The following is a 20,965-nucleotide window of genomic DNA, read 5'->3' on the forward strand; positions in this document are numbered from 1 at the left end:
TCAACTTATGGAACTATTACTGCGCAAAAGCCAACGTAAATTCAGAAAAACGAAAAAATGTAGACGGAATCGAAGTGAACCTCTCTATACCAAAATTATCTTTGTTCGTTTCATACTTTGTAATGAGGGGGAAAAAAAAAAAAAAAATCTATATTACGAAATCTTTAGCACCCCTAGCGTTTACATGTTCGCTGGGCTGCTTAATTCTCAAATAGGCCTTAACAATGTCCTGAACACTCAAATCGTCCTTTTCTTGCATTGTCTCAGTCTATTATTTCTTACTCCTCAAAACAGCTGGAATTCTTTATATCGCGGCTGAATGAATCATATACAATGTGGACAATATGAACAAAGTAATCCAGCTAGTCTTAATCATACTTATGTCACGCGACTAAATTCTAATGCACAAAAATTGGACCAATATGTTTTCATAGCATAAGGGAGAATGTCCAGCCCTTGTGCCCACTCTAGCCATTTCACCCCCTGGAGTCCACGACCTCGCCTTCACCCCCTTAACCACCCCCTCTGAACGGCATTGGGACCCCTGAGCCATCTGCCCCTTCGGGGGTTAATGTGTACACCGACAGGCATTCCAAGGAGAGCACCCACAAACTATAGCCAAGGTAAATATTCACCCCCAAAACACCACACGGTGCTCAGGGTCCTGCGCCTCAATGGGTTGAATTAAAGTCATAACTACTCGGAATATGAAAGGAGGGGGAACAGTGCCACTCACCGCAGTGCAAAGCACGTGGTTCGCCCAGGCAAGCACCTGCTCTATGGAGAACACCGCGATATGTAAATGAAGCGCCAATTTCTTACTTACTTCTCTCCTTGGCACATTTCATCTCGTCTTCGATTCCCTCCTTTCCCTATCTCTCCTGCTGCACACAGGACGCGGTCTTGCTCCGGTTATTGTCGATTCTCCAAGTCGTTCTTTCTCTTTCGCCGTACCGTGAGCCCTGAAGCCCCCTTTTCCTTTCTCTAACACTACAGGTTTAGCCCGTGACCTCTCCGTGATACCTTTCTGCGTGAAACTCCCTCTCATTTCCGCGGTGTTCGCCTAAGCTTCACTCCGGTTGCATAGGGCGACAATGGGCAGGCGGACATTACACTATCCAAAGGGCGCAAGCCAATCTCCGACGCGTAGACTACACATACTATAAGAGGAAGAAAATAATTCGATTAAACAGCAGGAGACCAACTTCCTCAGTCGAACGAATGCGACATAGTCGCTTTAACCTTGCGGTGGGCGACTAAAGAGGGCTAGTCTATCCCCCTGCTCAACACCACCGCATGCCACCTAATACATCTAAAAAAAATAAAATGCACATTACCCCTCTACTGTTGTGAACGCGACAAACCACCGGGTGCTTTAAGGCATTTTTGTTGTGGACTCAAGTTTTCGTATTAATCTCGCAGTTTGGCAGTCTTTGTTAAACAGCAAGGCGTGTCAAGAGTCCGAGGACATTTTAATATTTGTTAGACGTGCTGACCTGCGTTTCACCCCTTCTTTGGGTCTCTCCCACACGCAACTTCTATAGTAATGTATGCATAGCTTGCTCGGTCATATAGAATTGTGCCCAGGTCATTACTTTGAAGAAAAATGGACTAGGAAGGGGGCTCATTCAAAAAGGCTTTCCAAGCCCGAAAAACAACTCAAGCATAGTGATTTTAATTTTCTTTGTTGCATAAATAAAATCTCCTGTGCACAATGAACAAAATGTGCAGTTAACAAACCGTGATATACAATATTGTTAATGTAGACTAACATTTAGAAATCTATCTTGTTTAAAATGTATATGCTTTGTTTAACATTTAACATTTTATAAATTGATGAATTGATTGTTAGTTGCCTATATAGCCTATATTTCACCATAAATGCATTTGAAAGTATTAAGTAATTGCAGTTGAGGATATTCGATACCCTTTCCTTACACTAGATTTATTGAGTATTGTGGATCTAACATATGTGCTCACTTTTTGTCTTATTTTCATCTAAATATATAATAGGCCTACATTGCACATTTTAGGGACGCACGCATCGTGTTTAAGCTCAACAGAAATTAAATAATCTTTGCTATCATTCGATGTTAATTATTTTGACGTAGTGAAAAATGTAAAGCTACGATAGCTACATTTATTATTGTCTTTCTCTAGCCGTGTGCAAACTGCAGATATTAAAATTCACGGCAATACCCTGCTAGGCAACCGCACAAGCTACAATGGAATTGAAATTAATTCAGTGAACTCCGGATGAACTCCAATAGGGATATGTTCTCTAACACCATTATTCACCACTTATGCACTTATTTGTTTGCCAAAATACCGACCAACCAGAATTATATAATCCTAAACTCTACCATTAGGCCAAATGTTTGTCAATAACGTAATTATTTACTTACTGCATTATCAATTATCTCGTTTCTCCCTTCTCTCTTTTCTCCCCCCAACATTAAGCATACCTCAACAATATGTCCAAAGTCACCCATTCAAATTCTCGACGTAGATAAAGAGGTTTACGTCAAGAAAAATGGAGTCCTTTTTGTTGATGAATTTGCTGAAGGGTGGTGTTTTAGGGTTCCAAAGGTCAACCAGATTGTATGATAGCCTTATTCCAGGTATTCAACTTTGATATTCTTACTAGGGAAAGTTGTCACCATGTGGACAAAACGTTGTCTAAACATCCCTTTTCTGCCAACCACTATCCTTTACCCATCCCTTTCACAGTGAAATGAAAACGGTTGTTTTCCTCAGGGTGGGGGAACGGGATGTTTTCCTTGTATTTTCACTGTTTATAGCAGTTTTTTTTGGAAATGAAACATTTACATTTTCAACAGAGAGGGTGATTTCCTTCTTCTGATTATTGAAATAATCGACATTGCAATACGCCTTTAGTAGCCTACATACTTGGTTGTGTTTTGTTTAAATTGTTACAGGGGTTGCGAAATACATGATCTTAAAATAGACATAAACAAAAACAATCCAACACATTTGTGAGGGGAAAACCATCACATGCAATTGTAGCGTCTAGAAATATAATGAACCTGCTCAATAAGGATTCCAGCCTTATAACATAAACTTTCTTTAGGATGCCTAAAGACTCATTTTTCAAGATGTTGGTTCTGTCTCCGTGCGCATTATTTTTTGAGCGGAAAATCAGATAAGGTGAGGGATTTTTAAGATGGTAAGCAAGATAAAAATGTTTGTTGAAGGCGTTCCGCTGATAAGCACAGAGAGGGGAAGGGGGGGGGGGAAGGGAGGGCTCTGGGGTTCATAACCGCAGATCGTATACAGATATTTTAGATATTTCACTACATTCAAGTTTAACACCACTTGTATTATTAGGCCTATACTATATAGCCTATTACTTGTATAATTTGACCTCCACCATGGCAGTAACACTAACGCCATAATGATTTACTGCACATCACTACTGCCAGCTGCTGCTACAACTACGACTAACACAAGTATAATAGTTGCAGTTGTTGTAGTATTAGAAGAGTAGAATTAATAACAATAAAGCAAATCATTCATTTTACTTTGTAATTTCCCATATTTTTTCAACTGACAAGTGTCCTCATACAGGCCAATTAGCTAAATGTCTGACACTAAAAGAATGCAACACGCGCGGAAATATATAGGTTAGTGTCAATGAAGTGTGCTTAATTGAAAGGCCTATCATTATTTTGATTATCCAATGCTGGAAAGGGGGAAACTATATAATTCTAGATCTAGGCCTATATGGTGATGTTTTTTAAAACACCCACGAATTAACATAGAACCACACATGCTAGCCTATCATTTAATTGCAATACGATGAAGAGACGTGAGCTATTTTAGAGAAAATTATCAAAATTTCATCATGCATTTTATGTATGGGTAGTTTACTCTCGTTCTGTACGTAATCCTTTGCCAAAAGGTAAACTAGACCACCACAACAACAGACATATTGTTTGATTCTGTTGAAAATAAATACAATTTTATTGCACGAGCCATTAGATATTTCCCGTTGTCCCTGTGACAGGACGTTTGGGGAGAGCAAACACCTGCATTGTGCGTGAGAGACCCCCAATGTCACCAAATCCTTCCGTTTCTTCCCTCAATCTAAGCGTCCATTTTTCTCTCCGTCGCGCGCTGGGGCTTGCTTTGTTACCACGAAGGTCAGCCCTTCACCTATCCCTCTCCTCTCTCTATCATTTCTCTCATCTTTGCGCATGAGACAATCTATAGCCCCCTCCCTCGCGCCCCCTCCTCTCTATCCCTCCCTCTCCTTTCCCACTTTGCCATTGACACCAAGCAATTGGTCTATAATACAGAGTCGACAGCCGACTGCAGAGTCACGCAAGACGTAAACTTTTGACCCCTCAACTGTTTGACCCCATGCAGCTAGCTATACAGCCATTCTACCAATACTGGATTCAACTTCCTTTATTAGCTTCAGGGGAGAAGAGAAAGACCGGGAGACTACGATGCTTACTCTCTTATGTCAAAACTGCTTTTAACAGACACTGCTGGTTTATTTTCTTGTTGCCTTTCCAGCTCTTCGTGTAGTTAACAAAGCGACGAAAAACAGGGAGATAGACAGTCTGACGTGAATTGCTGTTTGTATTGTAGTAAGACTGTTTCGATTCGTGGTCTCCACTTTGTAGAATCGAAGTTTAATTTTACGCAGTTGAGAGGGCTATTTTAGTAAAGAACAGTGTTTAGGTTATCGACTGTTATGTTTCAAATGGTCGAAGCGCTGGGTGGGTGGAAGATAAGCGGACTCACAACTCTCTCTTGTGGCTATGAACTTGGTCTAAAGCGGGCTCTGCTGGCGATGGGAGAGAGTTGCATTTTAAGTGAATATTCCTTGGCACAGATCTAATTGTGTAAAAATAACTACAAGGGGAAGACATCCAGCTTTTTGTGTTTGTGGTTTAAGGCCTACTCCAGAAAATATTTAGCCTGATGAAGATATGCACCATGCGTAAAATTGAGATAAAAATAAGATATGAAACACATTAAGTTGTATAAGTATTTTTGAAAAGAGGTTGTTGGTGGATGGTTGGATTATGGTGAAGTGGTTTTCGAGGAAGAATAAGATCACCAAAGTTAACTAAACTTTATTGGGAAATACTTTGTAATGCTGACATCAAATGGTAAAAGTGTGAGATTCGATATGTATTCACATGAAACAGTCCTGTATATCGTACGTGTCTTTCACACATTACATTTTGATCAATAATGGCCCACTTTCATTGTTAAACTATAATAATAATAATAATAATTGTATAGATAGAATTGAAGGACGCAAACCATTAACAACTAGTTTAGAAGTGAAATAAATGTTACACATCTGCAATATGCAAAAAAAAGCACATACATAGGCCTACATAAGAATTTTAAAAGTTGCACAAATATAACTTGCGGTTTCTGGATGAATTAATAGCCCATCGAAGGGAATATGTTGAAGTAATGAAATGATGTACAGATTCCCTTTCCCCCAGTTATCACTAAACTTCAACATGCATGGAATACACATCCAATATAGGTGATATACAACCTCAAATATTTGCAGGAGGGTGATCCCCTTATCATAAATCTTAGCGAATATTAACAAGGATTTGGCGTTATCAAGTTCTTATCTCAACGCAAGGAATATCAGATTTGCTCAGCCTGCAATTGCAAACAGATTTATAGTAGTACTCAGCGCGTTTCCGTTGAAGTCATCTCTCAAACGTGGAGACTACATGGCCCACGTGCAAAACACATTTAGGATATTTTCGTCCCCCCCCCCCCCCCCCCCACACCTATTACACCCTGAGAAGCGGATACAGAAGCGGGTAAACAATAGGTAAATAAGAACAACTTACTTCATTCCTTTTCCCCTGTCGGTGGGTAAACATGGTACTTGATGGGCTTGCTGTAATGTGGTTGCGCCTGCGCACTCAGAGCTCGCTTTGCATCGCTCGTCTGCTGACCTCGCGGTGACACCCTATGTATTATGGATGAGATATGCACCCAGATTACCCCTATCAATATGCAAAACACATTACGTGGTTTCAAATGGCAATTTAAACGTTCGAAATTGTGGCACACGAATGTTCCAGGTCCTCCATCGAAAAGACCGGAAAGATTTTGAGGTTTTTGTGAAACCAAATAACAGTAGAGACACAGACAAAAGGGAAAGTCGTGCTCATATGGTACACAAGCAACAGCAATTCTCTAAATTCCATAGACAAGTTTCAGTCATAATTCAAGATTATTTAGGTCAGTCATGTTCTCTTTAAACTCAAATGAAATTGGCTATATACACGCCTCAAATTGAAAGCACTGCAAAAGACCAAGGCTTGTGACACACATCTTAGAATTTCTGTTAAAACACAATACAATTTGTCATACCCATTTACCGATACGCTTCTCTCTGCTCTCTCATGTTGTGCCTACACATAACCAAAACACACCCCACACGTAAAAGCACACACACCTTGCAATGAAAAAGCTGTCGCCTAGTTACTCACCCACGCATCTACAAACTTTTATGCTCATGCTAAACCTCTGACTGTTCAAAAAGTACATGTAGCCTACTTAAACGGGAAACGGATGATGAAAAAACTAAGTGGTCGACATCGTGGGGGTTTAGGTCGGTGAACCCGTTGGACAACTTTGAAGAGGAAAAAATGCATAAGTCGCACTACTTCTGTGACCGGCTGAGGCCTCTGGCCAGAGCCCTCCCGACTGTTGGCTATCATTATAATAAGGAAGCCAATGAAAAATGAAATGGAAGCCCTAACCTCTCCTCGCGACCAGAGTTTCGCCTTCCTGTTTACTGGCTGGAACTTCCTCCGTCTGTTACGCGCTCACACACACACACACACACACACACACACATATACACACACATATACATACACACACACCACGAGCCAAGAGTAAAATACACCGGAAACCCAATATTCATTTTTTTTTATATATATAAATAGGACGCTGTAGGATTGAGAGTTAAAAAACACATGAACTAGGCCTAAGATCCCACTGGACAATATTGGATTCTCAAATTGTCTACCGTATGGGACGCTTCCCAACAGCTGAATATATGATTGTTGATTTTGACAATATTTGTGAAAAGAGAAAGTGCAATTAAATGTAGTCTCAGTGAAAATAATCTGATATTAACCTAATTGGCAATCGTTATTGTAATATAGGTATTCTTGTGAAACTAAACATTAATAACGTGTTTACATCAGTCTGCTCATAGTTCGATATGCTGTTATTCGTCCTATGAATATAAGTTTAAATAGGGCTAGTAGAGAAGCCTTTTTCCATTTTCCGATTATCAAATGCAAAAGTTGCCATTAGACATATAAAACCCATATCCTTGTGAATTAATTTTGGCCTGTCATGAATATGAGTAATGCTAACCAAAACTGTTGATTCTGAATAACTCTTCTGGTAAATATTCCACTGCGTAAAGATGTTTTTTTTTTTAATATTTTGCATTATGTGCACGCACAACTGTCCTTACAAACAAGAACTGTCCAGACTGTTGAAACTACTGGAAGAGGGCCAATCGTTCCCAGATTGAAAATACATTGGGATAGATCTGAGAGAAAATAATTAATGACAGTTGGAGATCTGTAGACGAGTTCTGAGGAACTTCCGAAATAAAATCCCTCCCTATCAGCAGCCGTTGATTCGCTAGCCTATCTCTGTTGCGGTCGCCCCCTGCTTTGGGTAGACTACATAGCTATTAATTGTTAAAATAATGACGTCTGTATCCTCTGTTCTTTGAACGACAGTAACTGCCAGAGATTCCACGATAAAGATCTTTACACAAGGACATGTAATGATTTAGAGTTTAAAGTTTACAAATGAGTTCAGCTACAGTTGGTCTCAAATGTAAGTGTCGCGTTGACGCAACTATTAAACAATTTACATGATTTAATCATACGTCATACAGAGGTGCCATTTCCATGGGATTGAATATATCTCAAGGACTTTAACTCAAGGCTTTGTTCCTTGAAATAGTCCTGCCTACATGGAGATTTTGATACAGGGGTCGAATGTGAATGTTCGCATCCAGTTCAGTTATTCACACCCTCCCTGCTTGAAAATACTTTGGCAGGGTACGAACAAAGATTTGCTTGTACCTCTAGGACGCATATCATTATTGTGTGTGTGTGTGTGTGTGGTGGGGGGGGGGGGGGGTTCGTTCTATGAAAATCATGGAATTTGGCATAGTGGACTTGGTGACTTTTTCTGATTGCTGGTATTGATATCCATTCCACACACTAAACCAGTGTGCGTAAAAGTGTGCGTAAAAGTGTGGGTAAAAGTGTGGGTAAAAGTGTGGGTAAAAGTGTGGGTAAAAGTAATCTACTGCCAACTGGATAATCACAATAGCATATCTGATCCTCAAATCAGACAGGTAGAAACAATGTACAACCATAATCACGCATATTACACTCATATTCATATTAATAATCACTTTGAACTTTTCTATTTTCTGTTCACAGCTCTATACTGTCTAAGGACCCATCGCCATGACCGTCGAGTAGCCTATGCTGTAATCTGTTTGTGGCTGAAGCAACTCCACTCCAGGTTACCAAGCACTTTAACGCCTTAGCTTTTTTTTTTTATTAATTCGTTATGAGATTATTGACAATAACATTTCAATAATTGTATATCTAATAACAATACTTTCAAATCAGGATGTCAAAGTGTATACCACAACAAAACTTTATTTCATAGATGCAAAATGACAATAAAAAACGACAGGCTATATGTCTAAGTAACTTCCCTCAACAGTAGAGTCTACATGAATTCCCTCGGAGGCAGAGGTCAAGGTTTGTATAGTTACATCAACAAATACACAACTAAAGCATATTCACAAGCACACATAAACACATGCATCTATGACGCCTATATCACATGTCCCCACACATAGCAGATAGGCCTAACTAAAATACCCGAAATATATGAAGTTCCAGAGAATGGGCACCATATTAATACCACTGTTGAGAGTCAAATAAATTACAGTCATTACACACGATGCCTCCCCTCTTCATCCCCCCTTGTCCCTAGGCCTAACCACCAGCCAAATCAGCCTTAAAACTGGACTTACTGTGCAGTTGGTGCGTTCATACAGTCCACAGGCTACATTTCCCGCATTGAAATGGTTCGAACCGGAGCGCTGACATTGTGTGTACCAGACAAGGGCATGGCAGTGGCCTACTACAGAGCTCTTGTCTAACTACTGACCCTTTAGAATCCCTCGGAAGCAGTTAAACCGTCACTTGCATTCTAGAATGTGAAATATATATTGTCAACTCCCCAAAACCATAAAACTAACTTTATGGACCCCACGTGACTTTTGAGAGCCAGTAAGGGGTATCTGTTGGTGGCTTGGGCGATTTTTACGATCTAACTTCAAGATAAAACCCTCATCCGTTTGACATGTAAATGTCATAGCTTCTTTTGGTATAGTTTGGCCAAAGGGGAAAGCAAATTTTCAAAACGCAATTGGCCAGGCAGCGCCGGGCAGATGGGGCTTTTTGGCAGGACCTTTACTCGGCTCTAAAAAGTAGCGTAGGACCAGAAACAACGGTTGAGAACCCACCGGTAAGTTTGAAAGTTCAGTGCTTGTTTACTGAAAGTGAGACGTAAACTAATTTGTACAGGAGGGGCACCGTTTAACAATGAGGAAATCATTACAGAAAAGTGCCCAATTCGTTAATGTTTTGGATGTCAACGTTTGTCAACAAGAGATGGGCCAAGAGTGTGTGCTCGGTGTGTATTTTAGTTGAGTTTCAGTTGTTTTGTCGTTGGGATTGCCACATGTCCCTCAGGTTGCATTTTAAACATGGGAATGACTGCAGTAGTGGCTATGTCCTTGTGCGTAATGCGTATCTGCGATTGTTCCATTTATGACTGAATTCCAGCCTATCATTTGGCCGACTGCATTTGTGGAAGACATGTTCCCGAAGTATTTTGATAAGGTTTTGGAGACGAATTGACAGCTGATGTCGTACAAAGCAGGATACATGTCCACCAGGTTTGGACAGTGGGTAGTCTGGGAGATGCGTGTTTGACCCCAGCTGGGTCGTTTGTGAGGTAGGCAGGGGGTAGAGAATTACAAGCAGTGTGCTCGAGGGGTTTGGTCTGAGTATGAGGAACTTTATTTTGTACTCCAAGGTAAGCTACAAACAAATACAAAAAGCTTATTGGCAGAATGCTTACAGGCAGTCCGACATGACAATTGTCATTTTCCCCCACACACTTGTCATTCACTCTGCCCAATACAAATAGCCAATTGGTCACATGAAAAATGTCTAATATATACATCCTTTCTGGAACATAAGCATGATCCAATAATATACAATTACATTTGGAATATAACTATACACACACGTATGAACGGATACGGGAATTCTAGTCACGATTTTGTATATACAAGTTTCCCTTTTTTCAAAAAATAAATGAGTAATTTAAACACATGACACAATAATCCAAAGAAATGATTCAAACAATGGTATGAAAACATGAAGGTGATCATATATAACACACCGTGACTCCTGCTAAAGCAATACAGGGGCCTGTCTAAAATAGCTTAACTTCATGTTTGGGCAGAGGAGTCTCTAAAGATGTAAACTCGTAAAGTATGTTCGTTATAGTTTGTAAATAAGTTATAACATTTAAGAGCTCACATGCCAACTTTCAAGAAAGCAGTAACATAGCACTTGACACATAAACGATATTTATAACAATAACAACGGGCGGCATTGATAGCTATTTTTCTTTTCCCCCCCTCCAAACAATAATCACCGTTGTGTTAAAAAGACAACAACATAGGAATATGAATATGAACTGTTTTTATAGAAGCAGTACCACAGTATAAGTTAAGTTGCCCTAAAACATCAACAACATGCCAAAAGATGCCGCGCTGTACAGTACTCAGTTATAGTGTTTTTAAAAACTATTTTGAATGTGTGTATTCTTTTCACCCCACGTAGTGTATTATTTACTTGCGTGACGTCTATGGCTGGAAAGCGTTACCTGCAGTAGCCAGACTCATGCTCTTCAGTTTATTGTCCTTTTTCCATTTCATCCTTCGGTTTTGGAACCAGATCTTTATTTGCCGTTCTGAGAGGCACAGCGCGTGGGCTATCTCTATTCTCCTCCTCCGGGTAAGGTACCTATTGAAATGGAACTCCTTTTCCAGCTCTAGCGTCTGATAGCGAGTGTATGCTGTTCGGGCCCTTTTGCCGTCCGGTCCAGTCATATCTGAATAGCATGGATAAAACGCAAGGGGATAAACATTAACGAGAAAGAACCACCAAAAAGCATTACACAAGCAAATACTCAATAACTTTGAACAGCACACGTTTGTAAACACAACACACGACCGAGTCCACCGATATAGGCAACGGCTATCACTGCACATAAAACTACCCCAAATGGTGTTTACACGCCTCATCCGGCTGTATCAGGTTATTTTTGTGTGTTTTTTTTAGGCTATCAATGAATTCCTTTCACTGGGCATCTTATTCCCCATTACAAAGAACATGCTTGGTTACAACAGTAGTATTTTCTTTTCCTGAATAGCCACTGTCCTTAATAATACATCCCTCAACTTCTTGCATTCTTTTTTCCCCTCTACTGGCTTTCTCCGTTCTCCACATTTTATTGCCTTTACTCCCACCCTGCAGTAATAAAGTTCCCACACGTAATAAAGCTTAACTTTTCAAAGGTACAACAACTTTTAAGTCTTCCTGCCGTTTTGCCCTCTCTCTCTCTCTCACCCCGTTCCATTCTCTAGCCCTCGGTTTGCGAGGCTTACCCTCTTGACAGATTTATGGTGCTTTTGTGGAATTTGCTCAAATAAAGGCACCATCAGGAGCAACAAGAGGAAACGCTAACGGATAAAACGAACACACAAAACACAACCTTTCTGATATCAAAATAAGTACAGATAGACATCACGTAGGCTATATACCATGGCTAATGTGCAGTTTCCGCATCCAAGGGAATATCTGTGGTGCTTGGCCATCGCTCGATGCCGTGGTGGTGGAGGTTGCTGTGGACTCTTGCTTCTGCTGCGTCCGGGCGGCGGGGTTGGCGCTGGCTCTATGGGTGCCCTCCTCGGTCTCGGAGGAAGCGCTCACCTCGTCTATTTCAGTGAAATGTGTGGTGTTGGTGAGGTTACTGCCCGTCGTGCAGGCGCTCTGGTCGGAAGGGGGCGAGGAGCATTTGGGTCCCAGACTCTCGCTGTTGGAGCACGGCAGCGGCTCCGGGGACGCCAGCGAGCAGCTTGACGGCTGCCTGAACCGCGTCTCCGGAGCGGGAGACTGGAAACCCCGGGAGTTATCCCCAACAGCCCCAAAGTGGCCCGTATTGGATGAACGATTGACGGTCAGGTCCATCCCATTGTAGTTGTAGCCGTACGAGCCCGAATGCATGGTGCCGGAGTCCCTGTACGAGGCGTTCATAGCGCTGCTGCTAGTTCCATAATTTAGTAACTGATAGTCGGGGCCATTTGGGTAGCGCCCTGAGAACGAGTTTACAAAGTAAGAGCTCATTTAGGTTGTTTTAGAGGGCTTGATTTGTAGATCTTGGTCGTTATAACGCTGTGCTTCACGATTTATGATGTATTAATGAATTATAGCAATGCACTGTACTTCGTTTTTGCTATGTATGCGGCCAAATATGGGGGTGGGGGTGCGTTTGAGAATCACGTGCTTTTGTTGACCAGTCGTAAATTCTCACTGATGACTTCAAGAGGTAATTCATGCTCTATGGTTACAAATGATGACGAGATGGGAGTCGTTAGACTCAAGTCAACGTGTGCCTCCCCGTTGCAGGGTTGTGCTCCGGGTTGGCAGAGAGCGTCACCTACTGGGAATTTAATTTAATGCAGTAAAGAAGGACTTTAAGAGAAGGAGTTTTAGTTATGATCTAGGTCTCTTTTCGGAAAGAATAAAAATGATTTGTTACCCCATAACTTTCTTTATCGGTTGTTGTGATCGCAGTATCATTTTGCGTCTTTGCTAACCTTTTCTATGGGAGAAAAAGTGGGCTCCTGGCAATAAATGCACCATTAATAACTGAATATTAATACAGTAGACCAACACACACTACAGCTAATAACGTTTATAGCTATGATGCCGATTTTAGAGTCATGTTCATTCTACCATGCTCAGGGGAAGTGTCTCGTAAGATTTTAGTCGCACTGGCTCTCCATCATAGATAATAATAATAATAATAATAATAATAATAATAATAATACAAATAAAAACTAATAATAATAATATCTGATTGATATTGAACACTATGATATTAGTCATATTAATATATAATTCCCTTTTTGTATTATTCATTTGAGGTTACTCATTTGAGGTTTAGAACATAACACACAATAGGTCTAGACTCTAAAGCGAAGAGTAAACCTTCAGTCTAAGCCAATGGCACACCTGGTAATGTTTCTTACCTGTAAGTAAAATGTCGTCGGTGAGTAGACCTAGCCGTGAAAGGAAATAAAGGTGTTGTTTCGACTTCACACCATTTGTCTATGTATTTTATGCTCTTTTCTAATGCACCACGCATGCAAAGTTTTTGACTGGAAACGTGTCGCTGTTCACGAGAGGAATGCAAAGTCATGATATACGGTAATGATTGATTTATGGTTTGTTGATTGAAAGGCGCAAGTTATTTCATATGGGCTATGAGTACCATGATATGTAAAACCCCCCCTATACACAACACACATTTATGCTTACATATAGACCGGAAAAGGATAGTTGAAATAGTCCAGACTATCTCCAAGGGGAGACAGATTGATACTTATGCATTCTACGTATCCACATATCACACTTGAGGCTATTTTAAGTGTGTGTGCTACTTCTGTAACATGAAGCCTGGAGAATATCAGTCTACTCCGAGCAAGGCCCACTTCTATAGATTTTGCTGTAGTTCACAAGTAGCCCCCATATGTATTTGTGCTGTTTTCCTTCAAACTCTAAATGACAACACTATGATGTCTTGGCTACTTTATGTGTCATGTACACTGGGGAGGTTGTCGGTTGACAATTTCCAGATCATTTGTGTGTAATTATCTACGAGGGAATACCAGGCCCGAGGGTTCTATTGAATATGAAATGTCACACTGATGGTACCTGGAAAGGGAACGTGACCATTGAGAGACATGGGGGTCGTGGAATGGACACTTGAGTGTTTGGGTGAGTGTCTGGGCTGACAGGTCAACTTTCTCTCCCAGCCATTAATTAAATCAGCCTCGCACAGTTTGCTGTCACTGAGCCTTAAGTATTCACTTCCATCGGTTAAATTCAAATTCGTGTGTTTCATACACCTGTGAAAGAGCAAACCTTGGTTTATGACCAAGTCAGTGTTAGCGCATACCTTTATAACTGCAGCAGATGGACGGTGCTCGCTGTTTTTATGCAGGGCCAAATGGTAGACGGTTCTTTAAAAATACGTTTTCCAGAGAGGAATTTAGCTTTCCTATGATTTCCTGTTTCAAAACCTTATCCACAAGTTTTGTTCTGGACATAATTTTGAATTATATAGGCCTAGGCTTATTTCACTTCCTGAGCCAAATGTGTTCTAGTCTACTTACTGAAAATGGCGTTCTAAGCAGTGACAAAATCTCAAAGACCTGTAAGCATGCTCGCTCAGACCGTGCAAGACAGGTTGAATAATTATTACATTTTATTGAATGATTTCGTAAGTAGATACCTATTTGTGACAAAACCACAAACATAAACCACGTATAAAATCCATAAAATATAAACTTTTGACCCAGTCTTTTAGTATTTTTGAATTATCAGTAGATCGAGTATGTTCTCCCCATGAAACTATACAACAAGTCAACAAAACAACTAGATCTGGCTGGGTATTTAACTTACAAAAGAAATACATTAATTCACCATACAAGGAGAATTTCCTTTTATTTCTATACAGTTTAAATATGAACACGAATATGACATATATTTCAAATAGTTTCGTTAAACATGACCAATCATTTTTTGGGCCACATCCGAAATCAAGATGCAAGCGCACAAAAACACTGTCATTCAGTTACCAGAATCATGATTTAAAAAAAAGAAACATAAAATTACAATAACAATAACAAAAATAGACAGTTAAGTGAACTTCTGGAATGCTACAACAAATTTACCAAACACAACTTTACCGGTGGGAGCTTTGGACATATGAAGGTAGTATCTTCATATGTGTAGGATATCCGAAGATGATGCCATAAGCCATTTTATGCATTTTTTTTGTCTTCTTCTTTTCTTTACTCTGACCTCTTCTCTTCCTCCTCCTCTCCGCTGGTCTGAGAGGAGTTGATCAGTTTATTCTCCTTTTTCCACTTCATCCTTCTGTTCTGGAACCAAATTTTGATCTGGCGTTCTGTTAGGCACAGTGCGTGCGCGATCTCGATACGGCGCCTCCGGGTAAGGTACCTGTTAAAATGGAACTCTTTCTCCAGCTCGAGCGTCTGGTAGCGTGTGTACGTCTGACGACCCCTTCGACCGGGGTTACCGAAGGTCCCTGTCAAAAGAAAGGGAAGAGAGAGTCAAACATTAACTTGTGTTTATACCACTGATATAGACAGGCTATGTCCGAGGAGAAAGCGCTTGGGGCGAATACCATGACTGGAACTCGTGAGCTTTTGCTGAAGATTTACGCCTTACTGGTAGACATGTGGTGTACAGTAGCAAAAAAAATGATATTAATTTCCATAGTCCTAGAAGCTGCCCTTAAATTAGTTCGTAAAAGTGCTGTTTACATCATATTGCACAGGGTTATGTCATATTTTTTACAAATATGCACGATATTTGAATCATGGCTGTATTTTTGCGCCAAACAATGACCATTACATATAAGCAACTGAAATATCATGTTATTTCCTGTTGTTTTTTCCCACACATACAAAAAGATAAGTTATTTGGAGAAGGGGTGTTAGTTTTGACAAGTTTAATAACAACGTATTTTATCTTCATAAACACATTCTAGCCTGCAGTAGGGGCAAACCATGGCGCATCATAACGTTAAAGAACAAGGAGCTCTTTATTGATCATCATAGTTCTAAGCATTCACTAATTTACCCACACTGCTTCTGGCAAGTCACACACAGCTTCTGCTTAGAGACAGAAAACAATAAAAAGCCTATACAGAAGGGTGCACTTAAAGTGATCATAATTCAAATGTTAGGATATCCAACAGTCAAGGAAGAGTAGCTCTCGCTCACTGTCTATTAAGAGTTGTTTAAGTTTTTTTTTTTTTGTGTGTCGAAACGGAATTCCTCGAATGTAATTTATGGTGCTAATTTATTCCTCTATTGTGTGTAGTGTGCTTCCCTATCATATGTCATGCCTCGGACATCATTTATAACTGTAACCCATAGCACTGTCACTATGTGTATTTGCCTTGTGATACATTTTGAACTTTGTGATAGTGAGAGTCTTTTTTGTGGTGAATAACTAAGCACTAATAGCTGGAACTCTGTCAAAAAAACAATACGAGCCATTTTGTGATAAGAACCCATCTTTGATGGAACTGCTGCTCCATTGTTGCCAAGGATGTGTTCGTGTTTTCCGTGCGATTTGAATCTACAACGTGAATAATGTCAGCCTTGAGGCGATAAGAACCATAATCACAACAGTTTATGGGGAGAAAAAAACTGTACTCATGGAGGACTCATCAAAAGTGTACATTTGATTTTGTATAGCATGCTTTGCTTCCTTTACTTTCAGCCTGGGTGTTAAGACACAACCAGAGCGACAATATTTCCCACTGTATGCTCTTCCGGCGCTATAAAGTGCTGCTGCAGGTCACATGTAATAGGCAAGCTCTATGTATCAGCCCAGACAAGCAAAAACCAAAACAAACGGTAAGAAAAAACAAATGACATGACAATGTGGACTCACCGTTACACGAGTTCATCCTCTGCATCCACGGATAAACGGGCGTCGAGGGCTTCTGGTCCTCGCTGTCCCCGAATATGCTTTTATTTTGCCCCGAGCAGTCCGTCTTGCGATGGTCTTGGCTCAGGACGAGCGAATGTTCCTCTATGCTGGCGAGGGTGCAGGCGGGGTCCTTTTCCCTGTAAAAGCTGGCTGCTGCGTAGTCGCATGCACCGGCGGCGCTGGCCCGGCCATAGGCACCGTTCGCCTGTTGGTAATACGAGGATGGATACGCCTTGTCTTGAACGCTGGTAGCGCCATAGGCAGCACCAGGATAGTGTCTTAAAGGATCAGTGTATCCGGAGGAGTATAACGGTATCTGTCCCAAGAAAGACTCTTGTCCTCCAGGCAGAGTCACTGGAAAAGTTGAGTTTACAAAATAGGAACTCATTGGGAGGGTACAGGTTCTTTTCCTTGGTTTATGATTTGTTGTGTTTTATAGTCCAACTGGTTTAGCTATTAGTAGTTTATCGGAGATTGGGTTTTAGTTGAGGGGGGGCGCTGGGTGGCGATGTGCCAGTGCGGGACAGAGGGAAACCATACCATCTGACCAGGCGCTGACCAATAGCGTGCGTTAGTGTCTGCAAAATAGCACCCTGGAGGGGGGGGGATGTGATTGCATGCGCCGGGGGACCCCAACGCAAACCCGAGAGCAGGCATTTTTTCTCTTCCATCTCTTTCGCCTTTCTCTCCTTCCAATGAGATTGCACAATACGAATCACACTGGAATTTTAAAGTGGTAAATTGAATACATAGACACTTCTCCCCCTTCTCTTTGGTCTTTGGTGAGCCATATACGGTAAATGCCCTACTCACTCAAGACAACAAATATGACCCTTCAAATAATCCCCACATTAAAAAGGACTTGAAAACGTAAATCACATAGAGACGCACCAATGGGAGTTTGAGTTATCTTCTGCATTTGAAATATTTTGCGTTTATATTTTTGGTCGCCTGATTTATTCGCTCAGTACAGTAGATATGTGATGAAATATGTCCTCTCCCCTCTTACATCACATTATCATCACCATTTTTTCCATAGCGATTTCCATCCGGGTATTTGACAATATACTTAAAGTATATTTCAACATGCACGTGCTTATTATATTTATTGGAATTTATTGTAATATTCAGCATTACAATTGCTTTGGGTTTTGCAACAGTTGCCTTCACTAAACAATATTCCTATATTAGTTGAATATGATACAATATTTTGAGAGCCCTGGCTTTTATAAATGTTTAGAGCAAATTAGCTGCCGTACATTAGTCGATATGTTACCATTGGTTGTTTGTTGAACGGCTCTGGCCTACGTTGCGGTATCATACAAGTTCCTTATTACCGCATGTGTCTAGTCTGAGTGTGTATTTACATGCATGCTGCCCTGACCACATTTCATGCACCGGTTTTTATTTCAAAATTATTGACTGGGAAGGTCGTAAAGCTTTGCATGTTTCGCTGACTTTTCTACCACGAGTCAAGTCAGGTCTGGATCTGTTTTTCATTTACAAATGGCATTTACAAAATCATAAATTAGCCAGTCCCATAAATAAGTCCGGTCCTCATACAAGTGTTGTCTGTAGAATAGCGCCGGCAGTCTGTGTATTTTTACTTTCATTTTGGTTCCCTTTCAAACCAGGACACAGAGCTTCCTTTGGTTTGGCTTAGTTTTGTGTGAACGGAAAACGTCCATTGTGTGACCATTTGTTAAAGTACACAGAGAAATGGGCCAGTCTAAGTCTCGGTTAATAATTAATTAATAATAACTACCATCAGCCATTTTTTTTTCAGTCTTAACAATGCAAATTTTAGCATAATGATCTGATGATATGGGGCTATTATTGTGTAAAAAACTAACTGTAATGTCTGTTCCTCTGAACCAATTCTCATTTTGCTTTTTGTCTCGTTGCAGGTCTCCTTATAACTTTACGAACAGCAAGGTAAAAGCCAGCTGAAGTACTCTGACTTGGTAACTTTTGTGGACAAAACTGCACTGCAGAAAAGTTGTCTACAAATTGCATGAGAAGCAACACACTGGATACCAATTCGTTGAACATTACACAATATATATGGACTATGACCGGAAATCCAAGTGAAGATGCGTCTGACTGTAGGGAGAAAAAGTTGTGATTTGTTTATACAGACCAGGGAGGAAACACTCGCCTGTCACTTTTTGTCATATTTCCCGGAACTACCTCATAGTCCCCCGAGTTCCGCATGACATATGCATATGTAAGTATGTGCTCTTTTCACGGTCTTGCATTGTCCTGTATATTTGTTTAAGGTATAATATATTAATACATGTATGTATATGAGTATGTGTGTGAAACAAAGTCAAGTAGTAATAGGCCTATATTTCCTTGTAAATGTTATATTTTCTACTGTGGATAAAAGGGGGTTTTACGCGCAGCATTTTGATGGAAATAATTGTCTTACAAGTATATTTTGCACGATTAAACATCTCGATTGTTTGTTCTGCTAAGTTAATAACTGCGTATAATGTCAAAAGGCCTATCTGTAATCTTGGTGATAATGTAGGCCTTTCATTAAAATACAAGAAAACTGTAAACGAGTTGTGGTGTCTTGTGTTTTGGAGTTGCTGTTTTACTTCACTGGGGAAAGTGTTTTTGTGTTTTATGACTTTATGGGGGCTTGTAAATTCACAGACACGATTGGAATTGAAAACAAGTGGTGGCAGCAGAAGTTATAACAAATGCCCCTGGCTTAGCTCTTACTTTACTGTAAATTTGTTTTAAGTGCTTATTATATAAGTGAACTTACCTAACCATAACACAAGAAACAATTCAGAAGTATTTAGAGCCATTTGACTTCTATTCGCAGGTTTAGTGCGCACTCGCGTGCGTAGCCTAATTCATTCGGTTATCGAAAAGAAGCCTCTGTTTTTGACACTTCTCCGCCCCATTCTGCTACAGTTGTCATAAACAGTAATCCTACTTTTAACATTTTTGATTATTGAAAGTGATTATTGTGATTGAAATATTCTACTTTTTAGTCAATTGTATTAAATTAAACCGAGGGTTCACCAGTCTTATACATTTTCATTGCAAACACAGCGACTCGATAACTCTGAAGAAACTCCAGTTCTGCACAAGGCATTCTGCAAGTCTTTACATGCATGACAGTGTGTGGAAATATCGAATTAAACGGAGGTAGATAGCCTAAGTGAATAATGCATGAATTAAAGGTAACCATAACCATGCTTTTCCGCACATGTTTAGCTTGGAAATGCATAGTTTAACGTTTAGAACTATAATCAAATAGTAGCAAACTAATTGTATCAATATTAGCAAATAGTGTTACCGTAGCCTATATAGGCCCATGCAGCATTGCGTGGTTTTAAGTCGCGGTGTTACAACGGTGTTCTATCAAGTGAATGACTGTACTGGTTAATGATAGACAGGGCAGACCGTTTCTTACATATTTGTTATTGCTCTCCAGAAAGTGACTAGTCCTTCACGGACTTTCAATCCTTGTGAAGTCACTAGACGGTTACCTGATCAGCCTTCAGCCAAAAGCTTTGGACACGGGTTACTCATTAAATATTTCATAGCGTTAGTCTCATAGAGTTTCATATCGGCCTACTGTAGACCTAATTACTTCTAACACATTGTACTGCTAATATTCTGATGTTTTGTAACTTTTAATCATGGTTGTCAGTCAAAATATAGATATTTAGTCATTAATCTATTCTGATATTGTAAAATACACACTTCAAATGGAAATTATTATGTTGTTGTAACATAGGCTAGACGGCAGGTAGCCTAGTGGTTAGGGCGGTTGGACTTGTAACCGAAAGGTTGCAAGATCGAATCCCCGAGCTGTAAAATTAAATTTGACATTAAAACTAAAAAGCCATCTCAATGTAAACACACACACGGTACGAAAAAATGTATCGAGGTGTTTACAAATGACTGCCTTGAGTGTGCGACCGCACTAAACCAAATGAAAACAGTGACCAAGGACAAATCTGTGTGGT

At 40.3% G+C, this 20,965-nt stretch overlaps 3 protein-coding genes and 1 long non-coding RNA gene across 8 annotated transcripts in view; 1 reads left to right on the forward strand and 3 right to left on the reverse strand.

Annotated features, from left to right (window-relative positions):
- LOC110538088 (homeobox protein Hox-B3a) overlaps positions 1-20,965 on the reverse strand; it is a 56,727-nt gene that overhangs the window by 32,627 nt on the left and 3,135 nt on the right. For 2 of the 5 annotated variants that reach the window (XM_021624677.2, XM_036938129.1), the window contains exon 1: positions 9,110-9,246. The exons of 1 other annotated variant lie outside the window; for it this stretch is intronic. The gene's annotated coding sequence lies outside the window, so the exon portion shown is untranslated. Of the gene's footprint in view, positions 1-826; positions 1,360-5,858; positions 5,980-9,109; positions 9,247-20,965 lie in introns of those variants that run through there. 2 more of the 5 variants (XM_036938132.1, XM_036938130.1) reach the window with 2 other exon arrangements.
- On the forward strand, positions 9,471-19,537 carry LOC110538094. Its single transcript, XR_002475700.2, has 2 exons — positions 9,471-9,606; positions 18,881-19,537. It is a non-coding gene; the product is annotated as an uncharacterized LOC110538094 (long non-coding RNA).
- Positions 10,141-12,877, reverse strand: LOC110538091 (homeobox protein Hox-B5a). Its single transcript, XM_021624679.2, has 2 exons — positions 11,981-12,877; positions 10,141-11,268 (listed from the first exon to the last, which is right to left on the reverse strand). Exons 1-2 carry the CDS (start codon positions 12,561-12,563, stop codon positions 11,021-11,023), a joined length of 831 nt encoding a protein of 276 aa, XP_021480354.1. The 5' UTR covers positions 12,564-12,877; the 3' UTR covers positions 10,141-11,020.
- LOC110538092 (homeobox protein Hox-B6a) lies at positions 14,930-17,792 on the reverse strand. The gene is made up of 2 exons (XM_021624680.2): positions 16,935-17,792; positions 14,930-15,555 (listed from the first exon to the last, which is right to left on the reverse strand). Exons 1-2 carry the CDS (start codon positions 17,359-17,361, stop codon positions 15,299-15,301), a joined length of 684 nt encoding a protein of 227 aa, XP_021480355.1. The 5' UTR covers positions 17,362-17,792; the 3' UTR covers positions 14,930-15,298.

Source organism: Oncorhynchus mykiss, chromosome 12, assembly GCF_013265735.2.
Source record: "Oncorhynchus mykiss isolate Arlee chromosome 12, USDA_OmykA_1.1, whole genome shotgun sequence".
NCBI classification, from domain to species: Eukaryota; Metazoa; Chordata; class Actinopteri; order Salmoniformes; family Salmonidae; genus Oncorhynchus; species Oncorhynchus mykiss.

Bases quoted from the DNA above. Each gene is read 5' to 3' on its own strand.
- LOC110538092 (XM_021624680.2), bottom strand. From the start codon at position 17,361: ATGAGTTCCTATTTTGTAAACTCAACTTTTCCAGTGACTCTGCCTGGA. The intron at 15,556-16,934 runs GTGAGTCCACAT...TTCTTTTGACAG, and splicing joins GAGGATGAACTCGTGTAACG to GGACCTTCGGTAACCCCGGT.
- LOC110538091 (XM_021624679.2), bottom strand. From the start codon at position 12,563: ATGAGCTCTTACTTTGTAAACTCGTTCTCAGGGCGCTACCCAAATGGC. The intron at 11,269-11,980 runs GTATATAGCCTA...CATGCTATTCAG, and splicing joins GAAACTGCACATTAGCCATG to ATATGACTGGACCGGACGGC.